This window comes from Podarcis muralis, chromosome 10 (genome assembly GCF_964188315.1).
Source record: "Podarcis muralis chromosome 10, rPodMur119.hap1.1, whole genome shotgun sequence".
Classification (NCBI taxonomy): domain Eukaryota; kingdom Metazoa; phylum Chordata; class Lepidosauria; order Squamata; family Lacertidae; genus Podarcis; species Podarcis muralis.
This window is the reverse complement of record NC_135664.1, coordinates 46384952-46398169: the sequence shown is the minus strand read 5'-3', so window position 1 is coordinate 46398169 and position 13218 is coordinate 46384952. Positions and strand designations below refer to the sequence as shown.

The following is a 13218-nucleotide window of genomic DNA, read 5'->3' as shown; positions in this document are numbered from 1 at the left end:
GTTCTCTGCTGTAATCCCTTGATTTTGCCATGTGGTATAATAAAGTCAAGCGAGTTAATAATTGTGATTAGCTTTTGACAATGTTTTCCTCCCCATCGAAGGTTCCAAACCACCTCAAGATGGTTGGGGGGACAATGATGGGCCAGTATCAGGAACAAGGCATTCCAGCTGGGAAGAAGAGGAGGAAGGAGGAGTCTGGAACACAGCAGGCTCTCAGGGAAGCAGTTCCTCCCATAATTCAACAAGCTGGGGACAAGGAGGAAAGAAACCACAGATTAAGGTGAGAAAATGCTTATCTGGTGCAATATTTCACTAGATACATGAAACATCAAACCTTTTAGCGTAACCGCTAGCAATAAATAATCTTAATTATGTGCATCTGTTGGTATTGAATGATGGCACGTGTAATGACTGCTTAACTTAAGAATAGCCCTGCTGAATCAAGTCATCTAGTTCAGCATCCTGTTCTCACAGTGGCTAAGCAGATGCTCTTGGGAAGCCCATAAGCAGGCTTTACTACTGAATGCAGTTTCACTGGTTTTACTGTTGAATACAACACATCATCGTTTGTATCTTTTGGGGTTTGCAAAAGTCTTCAGGCATGGATACTTTTCAATCAGTGTGCGCATTTTGGCAGAAAATGCCCTATGTTGTTTATTTCACTTGCTGACATCAGTCATGCAGCCATTTTTTATTTTTTATTACCAAGGAAGGTGAAGTAGGTCTGGAGTAAGATGGGGAGTTAAGTGTGTTGACATCCTTAATGGGTTGCCCAACTAAAAACTGGTTTCAGTGCAGTACAGCCTTCTCTAGTCTAATACCTTCAGATGCTTGGAACTGCACCTCCCATCAGTGTCAACCACAAAGCCAGTGGTAAGGGGAATAGAGTGACAGTCCAAAGGATCTGGATGGCATCATGTTGGGGAAGGCTGGTATAGTATTAATTACATGCATCACCTGGGAACATTTGTTTCTTCAGCTGTAAGTAACTGAAAGCTTAAAATCAGAGATAATTTCAGTGGCAAAAACACTTTTATCACTTTTTAGCAAAAGCATAAAACAATGGACATATCAAGGACAAAAACTAGCCCAATTCTCCCCTGCATGTCTTAGTTCACTTTCAGAAGGTACCAGAAATAGACACCTACAAAGCTGAAAGAGCTACCTAACAACTTTTTAAAGTAAGAAAATAATGAAATTGTAGCTTTTTAAAGAAGATAAGCTGAATTTATTTTGAGTTTCTTCAAATGTGATGAATTTCCTACATTAGGAAACATGTGGAAATTGCTGTAGGTAACTCTCCCTTTTTTTACTGCATGGAGATTGGAGATTGCAGTTGTTTCACTACACAAGTTAATACCCCAGGGCATGATCTGAGGGCACATTTTGCAGCCACCTTGCTGAAACTTAAGCAGCTCTGTGTCTGGTCAGCTACTGAACCCCTTGTACACTGTATTCAGTTCCATGATGGTAGAAAGGCAGGATAAGTGTACTAAATAAATAAATATATATATATACATAATAAATTTTATGTTGTTAGACAGATATGTTCATCTTTGAATATGAGGGGTTGGATCCAATGCTGCAGCTCTACTTACGCCACAGACTTCTGTGTGGACAATTGTGCTTCTTTTTCCTCTCCTGTCCCTTCAGCCCCTCATGTGACCTCAAAATCAGCTCTGCAGGCTTGGGGGACCCTCAGTAGATTTTGATGATGTTGAAGAGAGGAAGCAGAAGTCCTGTTGTATAGGTGGAGCTGTGCTTGCACAGCATTGGATACAACCCTAAGTGTACTGTTCAGCTGATAGATGGTTTATGGGCCTGACTAGTGTGATATTCTGTGTTTCAGTGCTAAAGTTAAAGGAATCATGCCAACCAGTAAATGCAGGGATTGCTGTCTTTTTGTTTCCTTCCTTGGGGTTTTAAATTGTTCTAATCCTTTAAGTTTGTATTTCATGGAGTTATTTCTTAGTGAATTACTTCAAATAATGGGTTCTGATATTTCTTTGGCTCTGCTGACATTATGCTAACAGAATAAACCTGTTAAAGAGATTGAAGAGCTTGCAGCAATTTATCATCTGTTCCATTTCCTAAATTATGTATACCTTAAGTTTCCAAGGAATAATAGTAACAGTATTTGGTAAATCTGCTTAGTATTTCAATAAACCTTCCTAACCAGCCCCCACTGTAAGGTAGGCCCTTGCACTAAAGAAGAGAGAACCAAGGCTTGAGCAGCATGTCTAAAGCTTACTGGGTTTATTTATGACATTTGATACTTGAACCAGGGAATTGCTTTTTTAAGCTTTCGTTCTTAGTCACTACATGGTGAAATAAACTGATAAATTTTTTCTTTGCTTTAGTGTTCGTTAAAAGGAGGAAGCAGTGATTCGTGGATGAATTCTTTATCTGATCAGATGTCAAATATGGGATTGCTAGTAAGGCTTTTAAAATGTCATAATTATGTTTTATATAAACTGTTTACTGACCCGTATTTCACAGACTACAAACAGCTATCTGTCCTAGGCACCTCCATGAATAAGTATTGTCTACAGGTGACCAAGCTGGGAAGCTTTTGCCTTCTGGATGAGATACAGGGTGGAATTCAATAAAACACTAAGGAGATAGTTCTGTTGGGCAAGCAGAAATGCTTGCACTGATGGAGCAATATCTTTTCTCCACCTATGGGCTTCTCTGGGACATTGCCCAACCCTCCAGAAAGGATTTGTGGGAACCTTTGCACTGGCTTCCGCTAGTGAAATCAGATAGTTAAATTTGGCCTGAGATCCTCAATTATTTAGTTATTTAGATAGTGTTTTATAGGTGCAATCCAGTTGAAAGCAGTGTGTAATATAAATTTAGCTCAAACACTGAGTGTATTATGTATACATTCTAAACTACTGTAAGTGTCTGAGGAGAGCACAGTCAAGTTTCTGTGCTGGACTTTATGGGCGGGGGGGTGGGGAATTAGAGAACACACTGCTTGGCATATGGCTTTTTTTTTTTTTAATAGCCAATTAGGGGGGAAGCTATTGTAGTGCTGTGATAATGCTTACGTTACTCCTGAGAGTCACCCAGGGTTTGGTAGCAAATACCATGTCAATCCAAACTCCAGCTCACTGGGTTAAATAGTTGCACCTTTCCAGCGTTACGGGAACATCCTGTCCCATACTGCCAACACAAGAATTACTTGGCAGCACATTTTAAGACTAGATGCATCTTGAGGATGAAGTAACATTCTGGCTGCTGTTCTCAGAATATAATCCCTTGACCACAGAAATGTCAGGATAGAGAGGTTTGTGTCGAGAGCAGCTGCCCAGCTATTTTTCTCTCTGTTTTTCTGTGCTATTGGTTCATACATTTCTGGCTGTATTTTTGGACACACATCACCATCAGCATTTAGAAAAGGCTATGTTCAAGGTTAGTTCAGTATGCTATTTTTAAGCCTGCCAATTCACCTCTTTAATTTATAAAATGCATGCCCCCCCCCAAAAAAAATACTGGATTTTATATTGAACAACATAATACTTTCTAGTGTTTTTTCTCTTTCTTTTCCAGAATCAAACTGAAGACACTCCGGGCAGTAAAATGGACTTATCAGTAGGTGTGTACCTAATATGGCAATAAGAAAAACTGATTTGGTTCATGAGGCTGAAGTGCTTGGCTTTGAAAACAGTATAATAAAGCAGTATGTGGCCTTTTGCAAAATGATTTTAGAACAGCTTTAGGACCTTTTATATAATTTGGTGTGTAGCTGATGACAATGAAAGAATGAAAGTTTGAGCTAGGATAATGAGAAGGGTCTAAGTCTGGTTACTGAGTGCATTAATAAACAGACCGTCCTTGCACAAAGTCCGTTTGTGATAACTGGGTTTCATTCTGTTGAATAGTACATAATGATTCATGGACTTCTAGAGAAAATGTCAAAGACCTACTGTGGAGAGAGAAAAACAGATTTGCTTAGTGGTAGTATGAAGGGAGGTTTTTTGGTGTGTGGTTTTTTACAGTATTTATAGCCCACTCTTCATTGAACGTTTTCATTACCAGAGTGGTGAGCAAATGAAAATAAACAGAAAAACAATATAAACAATTTGTATATAAATGGGACCCATAAACAACTAAAAAACTCTTATCTTAAGGTAAACAAGCAAAATTACAACAACATAAATTAATATTTCCCATTTAACAAATACAAGCCTCACAGTCAGCTGGGCTGTAAGGCAGTGATGTGCAGTTGGGTTTGCTGGCCTCCCCCATCTACCTTCTCTATACTAGCTAGCACAGACGGTATTCAGGGTCCTCCAGGGTCTTGGGAAGAGGGTCTGTGGCCTGAAAGGCAGTCAGTAAACCACAGCTGATGTTTCTCTCCTGCTGAGTACCAGCCTCAAGATCAGCAGGACTGCCAGGTAGTGATGCTTTTAGGATGTTGCTTGTGTGAGTGGGTGGAATCATTGTCTTATTTCTGTCAACAGCTAAACTAAATGAAGCTTCCCCTTCTTAGAGAAGATTGTCGTGACAGAGCTCTGTAAAATTATAACCACTTGAAGGAGAAACAGACTGATAACTTACCTAAATTGTCAGAACTCATTCTAGAAAGTAGTTATGGAGGACTTCTGCATAGCCCCATGCAGGCATTGGGGTCCAGCAAAGTTCCATCTTGCCCCTCATGTGCTTTAATGTCTATTTGTAGCCACTGGGGGACGTATTCAGAAAATGATGTTTCCCAGCATGATTGCAGTGTCAGCAGTATGCTGATGATATCCAGCTCTGTTTCTCATTATCATTTCAAGTCAGGTGAGGCTATGTGCTAGACCAGTGTCTAGAGGCAGCAATAGGGGAAAATAAAAGAAGGCTGAATCCTGACAAGATAGAAGCCCTGGTTCTTGGGTCTGGGAATTGGGTAGGTGAACGCACCTACAAACAGCAGGTACGTAGTTAGGTGTGTGTGTATGTCAGGATTCAGGCTTCTTTTATTTGCCATTGAATCTAATGTGCACCTCAATTTTCAAAACCTTGAAACCAAAAAAAATGATTTTCTGGCAAATGTAAATGTTCCATCAAATCTAATGTGCACCTTAATTTTTGCAACGTAATTTGGCCAAAAAAGTGAGCATTAGATTCGAGTAAATACAGTAATCATTGTCCCTTTATCTAGGAACTAGGCCCTCCCTGCACATCCCACCATCAGGACAAGTATATTCTGTGGTCCCACCCACCCCCACCCCCCATGGTTATGGAATGCCATTGCCTTGGAAGTATAACTGGCACCAATATGTCTGGTGTTTCAGCAGCAGGTAAAGGCCTACTTGTTTGCCTGGGTCTTTGCAAAGACATAATCTGTGCTTAGCTGCTCCTTTGATTTTATAGGAATTCTTATAGCTGAACATTAGATCATATGATGAAGGGTAGGCTAAAATGTATTTAATACATTTGTAATAAGGCCGCTAAGGAATTTTTGTAGTTATTGTAGTATATGAGTATAAGTGGAAAATACTTCATTTAGTAATTTATGAAGTATTGCTTCAAACTTATAACAGCCACTCGTATGAATGCTTCCACTTTCCACTTTTTCCTTTCAGGTGGTCTCCAAGATAAGAAATTTGATGTGGATAAACGAGGGATGAATCTCGGGGATTTTAATGACATTATGAGAAAAAGTCGGCCAGGTTTTCGTCCTCCTAATTCCAAAGACATGGGAGCCCCAGATAGTGGGCCTTACTTTGAAAAGGTGAGACACATTTTGCTTGTAAAAATCTGCCGCTTATTCCAGATGTAATTTTAACATCCCATCAGATTTCAGCATTGCAACTTAAAGACATTGTTTTATTATGAGACTTTGAGGAGAAAAAAATGCTTGTTTGGGGCAAATGAGAAGAAATGGGGTGAACTGAGCACATGGGTGATCTTTGGAGTAATTATTACTGTTCTGGAAAACCACTTCAGGAGATTCCTCACTCATGTGTTTGTATGAAAAAAACATTATTTTTTTATTCTGAATGTATTGTACATTTCCAACATTTGCCCCTAAAAGTTACTGGATGGTTTTGCTAAGACTTGAGTGCCAAATTAAAAAGTACAACCATGATGAGACAATACTTTTAATACATGCAAGAGCCCTTTCCTCAAAAAATAGTTGGTTCCCAAAGGCCTGTTGAAATAGAACTGTCTTCACCTGCCAGCAGAAGGACAGCAAGGGGGAAGTCAGCCTCACTTCTCTAGGAAGGGAGCTCAGGAGTCTGGGATAAGCGACTGAGAAGGCCCTTTCCTTCATTCCCACAAAGCATGCTTGTGAGGGTGACTGACACGGGGCTGAAATCTTAATGGCGAGCCCCATCAGGTTCATATGAGGCAATATGGTCTTTCAGATAGCCTGAACCTAAGCTGCCAAACACTGAGTCAACCTCTTCATCCTGCTATCCACTATGATCCCAAGGTCTCATTCCTAGTCAGTCATTCCCAGTTCAGACCCCATGGGTGTGTATGTGAAATTAAGGTTTTCACCCAACATGCATCACTTTATACTTGTTAACACAGAATTGCATTTGCTTTTTTACAGTCTGTTCACTCAGCTCGTAGAGGTCCTTTTTGTCTTTTTAATGACCCTGAACAATTTAGTATCTTCTGCCAATGTGGCCACATCATTGATTACCCCTAACTCTAGATCATTTATGAACAGGGCAAAAAGCGCAGGTCCCAATACTGATCCACTTCCTGCATTTCTTAATTTGAAGAACTGTCCATTTATTCCCATTCTGCTTCCTGCTACTTAAACAATTCCTGATCCAAATGAGGACCTCTCTTATTCCATGACTGCTAAGCTTAGGAGTCTTAGATGAGGTACCTTTTCGGGGTGAAATTGAAAGTCCAAGTGCACGGTCAGCTGGATCACCTCTGTCTATATGTTTGTTGACACACTCAAAACATTCTAATAGTTTTGTGAGAAAGGACTTGGCGTTCCAGAAACTATGCTTATTCAACTTCAACGAGACTTATTATTCCATATTCTTGATTATTTTATGTTTAACAATTCTTTCCACCAGTTTTTCTGGGACATAGTTAAGATAACTGGCCTGTAATTTCCAGGATTGGTGTTGAATTAGTTACTTTCCAGTCCTCTGGTATGAAAACTTATCTGAGGAATAAGTTACATATTTTTGCTAGAAGATCTGCAATTTCCCATTTGAGTTATTTGAGAACTCTCAGGTGGATGCCATGTGGACCCAGTGATTTGTCAGTTTTTATTTTGTCTATTAGGCCTACAATTTCATCTCTCATCACCACTATCTGCCTAAGTTCCTCAGACTTTCCTCCTGCAAAAGTTAGTTGCAGCATTGGACTCTGTCCTGTATCTTCCATTGTGAAGACAGATGCAAATAATTCATTTAACTTTGCCACAATATTCTCATCCTGCTTTTGCACACATTTGACTCTCTTGTCATCCAAGGGTCCAACCATCTCTTTAGATGATCTCCTGCTACTAATGTATTTAAAGAACTTATTGTTGTTTGTCTTTGTACTTTTAACATTGTGCTCCTCAAATTCTTTTTTACCATCTCTTTATTGTCTGTTTGCCAAAGTTTGTGTTCCTTTTTGTTCTCTACTTTTGGGTAAGACCTCAATTTTTTGAAGGCAGTCTTATCTTCAATAGTTCATGTTATGAGGAAGCAGATTCCACAGGACACATAAATCAGTAATCTGAAGATGATGGAGACAGCAGGTCAGGTGGAGTCCCAACCTGTGATCAAGATCTAAGAGCATAAACATTGGGAAGTAAAAGGCACTACAAGGCAGGCATTAAGCATACATGTAGATCAACAATAACAGCAATAAGATGCAGAGTTGTCAGGATCCTGCTCAAGTCACTGAGAGCTGATCGCTTGTTCTCATGGAGTCTCAGTTTTAACCAAGCCCTCACATATATATCCTGGCCCTGATTACCCCTCCCATGCGCTACCTACTTGGCAGAGGACTGAAGAGCCTTATAGAGGCAGCCCTTGAGCCAAGCACCCCATCACCCCTCCATATGCTCCCATCAGATGTTCTGCTTGTGTTGGTCTGAAAGACTGGTTTTCAAACAGTGCGCCGTGGCACCCTGGGATGCCTCAAATGATGGTCAGGGGTGCCGCGGGCAACACAGGCTTCTGTCCCTCTTTCCTTCCCTCCCTCCCTCCCTCCCTCCCTCCCTCCCTCCCTCCCTCCCTCCCTCCCTCCCTCCCTCTGAAGCCCTCTTGCATCTCTGCCTCCCAAAGGCTTGCACAGCTGTTTGTTGCAGCAGCCCTGGCTACAAGCATCCCAGGCAAATGGTGCCGCTGGGTTAGCCAGGGGGTGCTGGTTACCAGGAGCTGAAGTGCCTCACAGACCAGGGGTGGCTGCGGCTACCTGGAGGATTCCCAAGAAGAATGGAGAGGAGAGGAAGCTAAGAGAACACTCCACAAAGGAGGGTGTTTGAAAAAGGGTGAGAGGCTGCCAGCTCTTCAGGCAAGGGGTGACATAACTGCGTTCCTGAGCCCCACAGGGGTGCCGCAGAAAGAATGTAGTTGGTCAAGGGAGCTGTAGACTCAAAAAGGTTGAAAACCTCTGGACTAAGGAGAATGAGTCAGGCCCTGGTTCCTCTGGGGACTGCAGCTTGGGGCTGCTCTTTCCATTTCCAGCTCAAGGACCTTGTATTCCAGAGTTTCCTGGCTGTCAGATTCAGGCTTGCCATTGAGATTTCAGCTCATTTCCTGTGCCACTAGTTTGCTCAACCTGGCCGGTACCTTTTATCTCTGTCAGAATTCTGGCTGCTGTTCCAGTTCTAGGCCATGACCTCAACTATGGTTCCTTTGTCTGTTTTTACCCTGTTGGAATTCACAATGCAGTATACGCCTATTTCCTGAGACCCTGAACTTACTGAATTAGAGGAGAATCAACTTGCATATTCTCAAAGAAGTTCCATCCAAATTTCAGCTTCATTTTGGTGACAGATTTGAGGATCAGACACTCATTGCTACAACCATACCCTCAGTGCACAGTGGGTTAGAAAAAACACAGTATGGATTTATTTGGAACCTGGACTGCTGGTCAATATATTCCCCTAAAGATTCATTAGAATCATAGAATTGTAGAGTTGGAAGGGACCACAAGGGTCATCTAATCTAGCCTCCTGCAATGCAGGAATATTTTGCCCAACTTGGGGCTGAACCCATGACCCTATAAGAGTCTCACACTCTACAAACTGAGCCATCTCATACTGGGACAGAGTTAAACTTTTAAAAAGTCCTGCTTCCAATTCCTCTGAATTAAGACATGTGTCATTTGGAATCAAGAAACATACTTCTAGTCAACACAAGTAAGAAACTTCAGAGCCATCAAATTATTTCAGAACTTGGTTATTTTTGTAACCATTTGCAATGGACCCCCTCCACCCAAGGTATCTGCTCTGCTTTTTAATGCCAGAAGATGTATCTCATTTACTTAACACTTAATCACTTATGGGAGTGATTTCAAACTGGGTCATTTCGTAATACTACAAGAAATAATCAACCCAGCATTGTAATACACTTTTTACCAGTGCCAGATCCTCAAGTTAAGATGGTACCTAGTGTTGTTCTTTTCTGGCTTCTGGTAGGTTTGGTCCTGACATAACAAAACCATAATGTCCTCTGTTTAATTACTTAAAAGAAGAGAAGATCTCAGACCTCTGTTTCTTTGACATCACCTAAAGCTAGGAATTTACCCACAGAAAGAAGGTACCTGATCCATTTCCTTTTGATAGGATTCCAACCAAAATTGCAGTTGCCATAGAACCAAGTGTATCAGGTTATTAATGCTGAAGGACCCTTCAAAATTCTATCCCTATACAATCTTACACAAAATAAATTTGCTCAGAGTCATCCCTAAAGTCTTCTAGTGTGAGCAGGCAAGAATTTCAGTGTTCAAGTATTGCATCAGGTATACAACTTTAAAAATTTGGAGCACCCTTGTAGACTACTTTTCTTGGTTTTTGTCTGCTGTTTGGCCTGGTCTATGGCTGTTGAAATAGTGGAGTTTTTTTCTGTACCTAGCCGTGCTTGTAAAGAACACAGTCAAATTCAGAAGCCCTGTTTGTCACCACTAAGTTTCTGTATTATTTGTTTTTTGGAGAATGACAAAGCCAATGGCTATTATAGAGGTAGCTGAAGCAGAATATCTCAGAAATATAATTTCTAGAAATGAGGAGCATTCAGGGAACCCCACCCCAGAGTTAGGTCTCAAAGAGGGGACTTTGATGGCTATTTCATATTTTTGCATTTACATAAATAGCACTTACATGAAACAGAAGCTAAGTTAGCCCTAAGCTGTCTTAAATATGGCTTGATTCTCACATAGGCAGTAGGGAATTGTATTGTCCAGAGTAGCCAGTGTCAACCTCAAGCTGAAAACAACAGCGCTTCACCAAAACTCCCTCCATCTTCCTGGGCTGTCAGTCTTTCTCTTCTGATCAGGGAGTGAGGAATTTCAGCCATTCTACACTGACCTTGCTGGCTGACACTGTGCACCAGAGACAGATAAGGACGTTAACCTGAGAAAATGAATCAGTCAGTGTTTATTTTTTGTGTTTGGTTCTAAAGAACTTTTGGTAACAAAATATTCCATGCGAGGATGTTCATTCTCTTGCTTTGTAAGAAAGATGGACATACTAGTGTCAGTCAAGTAGTGCTTATAATAATGTACTGGATGGAAGATCTTTAAATTGCCCAAGAACCGAGATATTATTCTGATGAGATTTCTTTATTCTTCACCTGCCTGAATTCTTCTGCTTGCCTCATCTGCTCTAGGTGTTACTCAGTTGTAGATCTCCTGAAAAGAAATAAAATTTTGTCAGCAAATAGAAATATTGCATCTCTTTTATTGAAGATTATCACTTCCACAAGCAGGGCAGCATTAGCTATGGGTAAAGGTTTTTAAGTATTGAATTGATTGTTCTGACTTGTCTCCTTTTAGTCCATATTTCCAAAGTAAGTAGTGTACTTTGTTGGAACATATCCTTTTAATGGTTAAAATCATACTAATTTTGCATAATCTTGGTCATTCATGGTCACTCTCTCTCTTCTTGCATTCTGTTGCTTCACTAACCAACTCCTGCTGATTGGCTACTTATTTCTTCAGCTGACTTTGCCTTTCTCCAATCAAGATGGGTGCCTTGGGGATGAGGCTCCCTGCTCTCCCTTCTCCCCTTCTCCCAACTACAAGCTTTCTCCCTCTGGTTCCACACTACCCGTCTGCCTTGGGGCAATCGGCTCAGGGCTCAACCCCCAAAACTTCGCTGCTAGACAAGTAAGGAGGTCACATTCTTGCTTATATTACTTCTTGGCTGCATCCTATAGTTAATCCTTGTCAGCTTGGTTTTTGCACCCGTTTTCGAAATGTTTTTTTCATGGAAAATGTAGTAAGATAAATCTCAAATTCAGGAACCCACCAGTCTTTATTGCTTCCTTCCAGACATTCAATATGTTGCTTATGTCTGTTACTTTGATCCCTTACTAATACCTCACAGCAGTCTGTGAGTTTACTTTCTCAAAGAAAGCAATTAAAAGTCGGGGAATAAACATTTTGGAACCCAGTGCAAGAATAAACACTTTCCCCCCTTGTTCTAAAAAACAAATTTGGCACTAAAACTTCATACTACATTTATGCAGTAGTTACTCTGTTTAAATTTGTATGTGTGTTTGCTCTTAACTTATCCTAGAGCAGTTTTGAAACCGAAGAAGAGACTAACAATTCTATCCGTTTGGAAATCTCTAGGAATAACAACACAAGCTATAACCACATCTACAAATGTTTTTCTAAGGTTAATATGTATCGTGAATGTATCCCTGCAAAGGGACTAGGTCACTTCTACTGGAATTTGTTTTCAAATTGAATATGCAAGAGACACCTGGCACAAAATGTTGCAGTGTGCTGTGTTCCCTGTTCTGAATTCCAGACACCAGTCCACCCCACGCCTGTTTTAGAGTTGATTCCCCACACCTCCAAACAGTCTGCATTACACGGCCTCTGAGCATGCTCAGATCCCGTTGGGCTGTTTTGGGGTTTCCCTTCCCCTGAGTCTGCTGATACCTCTCTTTTGTATATGATGGTGCTGTTTTGACTGTGTAAGCAGTGGCGCGTTCTCTCTTAGAATATTGGAATTGCTTTACTGTGTATGATTAAATGCAGTTTGAGGACTGCTTAAGACCTTTGAGTAACTTTCCATATTAAATCTATATTAAATAAAGAAGCAGCTAAAACAATGAAGTCCATCATATTAGGTAGTTCTTAATTTTTTCTATATGTAATAAGTAATAAATACTGCTATCTACAGTATTCAAACACAAAAGACAAATCCCTTTAAATATAAACATTGCTTATCTTTTCTCTGCACCTTCTTTTCTCCTCTTTAAAATGTGTATGGCATACAATCAAACCTCTTAGAAGGGAATGTGTTTGAAAAAAATGCCAGGCAAATGAATCAAGATGAAATAAGGATGACTATCATTGGCATGTTACAAATTCTCATAGTTATATTAACCCCAGGCTCCAGCTAACATATATAAACAACTATACTCACAACCTGATTTGACTTTCTTTCATTCATTCATTTTTAGGGTGGCAATCAAGGTCTGTTTGGAAACAGCACAGCACAATCGAGAGGAATGCACCCACCCGTGCAACCGCTAAACCCTTCACCTAATATCCGGGCACAAGTGCCTCCCCAGTTTCTTTCTCCCCAGGTAAACAATTTTTAAAAGCTTCTTTGTAGATGGTTTGTTATAGTCTCTTCTGTTGTTCCACATATGGAGTTGGATTTGAGGACATCTGGTGGAGGGAAGAGGCTTTAGTCCGTTTCCCAAAGCTACATATTTTGTATGGCTCATCAGGAGCTAAAGAGCAGGTACATTGTCTTTTTGCAGTCTTCTTTCTAATAGCATAAGCTTTTTCTTCATCTGCATTCATTGTTTTCTGCTGTTGACTTTTTGATGTTAGAAGTATTTGGTTTCAGTTTGAAACTTGTGACAAGGGAATCCAGATGTGCCATACAAGAGTGAAAGTGCCACCCACTTCCAGTGTGTTTTAATTGGTATTTATGAGAGTGCAGTGGGGGCATGAGATTGATGGGTGCTCTTTGATGAGAGGGAGAAGTCATTGTAGAGGGGATGTGTGACTTTGAACCTAAGTAAGGGAGAGAGCCTAGTTGGGTGTGGATTGCTATCTTAGAAAGTT

At 40.6% G+C, this 13218-nt stretch overlaps 1 protein-coding gene across 15 annotated transcripts in view; it reads left to right on the top strand.

Moving 5' to 3' along the window:
* Positions 1 to 13218, top strand: part of TNRC6B (trinucleotide repeat containing adaptor 6B) — a 95900-nt gene that overhangs the window by 68495 nt on the left and 14187 nt on the right. For 12 of the 15 annotated variants that reach the window (XM_028746130.2, XM_077934943.1, XM_077934936.1 and 9 more), the window contains 6 exons: positions 102 to 280; positions 2361 to 2435; positions 3556 to 3601; positions 5577 to 5725; positions 11125 to 11292; positions 12603 to 12728. In XM_028746130.2, coding sequence (XP_028601963.2) covers positions 102 to 280; positions 2361 to 2435; positions 3556 to 3601; positions 5577 to 5725; positions 11125 to 11292; positions 12603 to 12728 — 743 coding nt within the window. The remainder of the gene's footprint in view (positions 1 to 101; positions 281 to 2360; positions 2436 to 3555; positions 3602 to 5576; positions 5726 to 11124; positions 11293 to 12602; positions 12729 to 13218) is intronic. The other 3 variants (XM_077934948.1, XM_077934944.1, XM_028746143.2) reach the window with 1 other exon arrangement.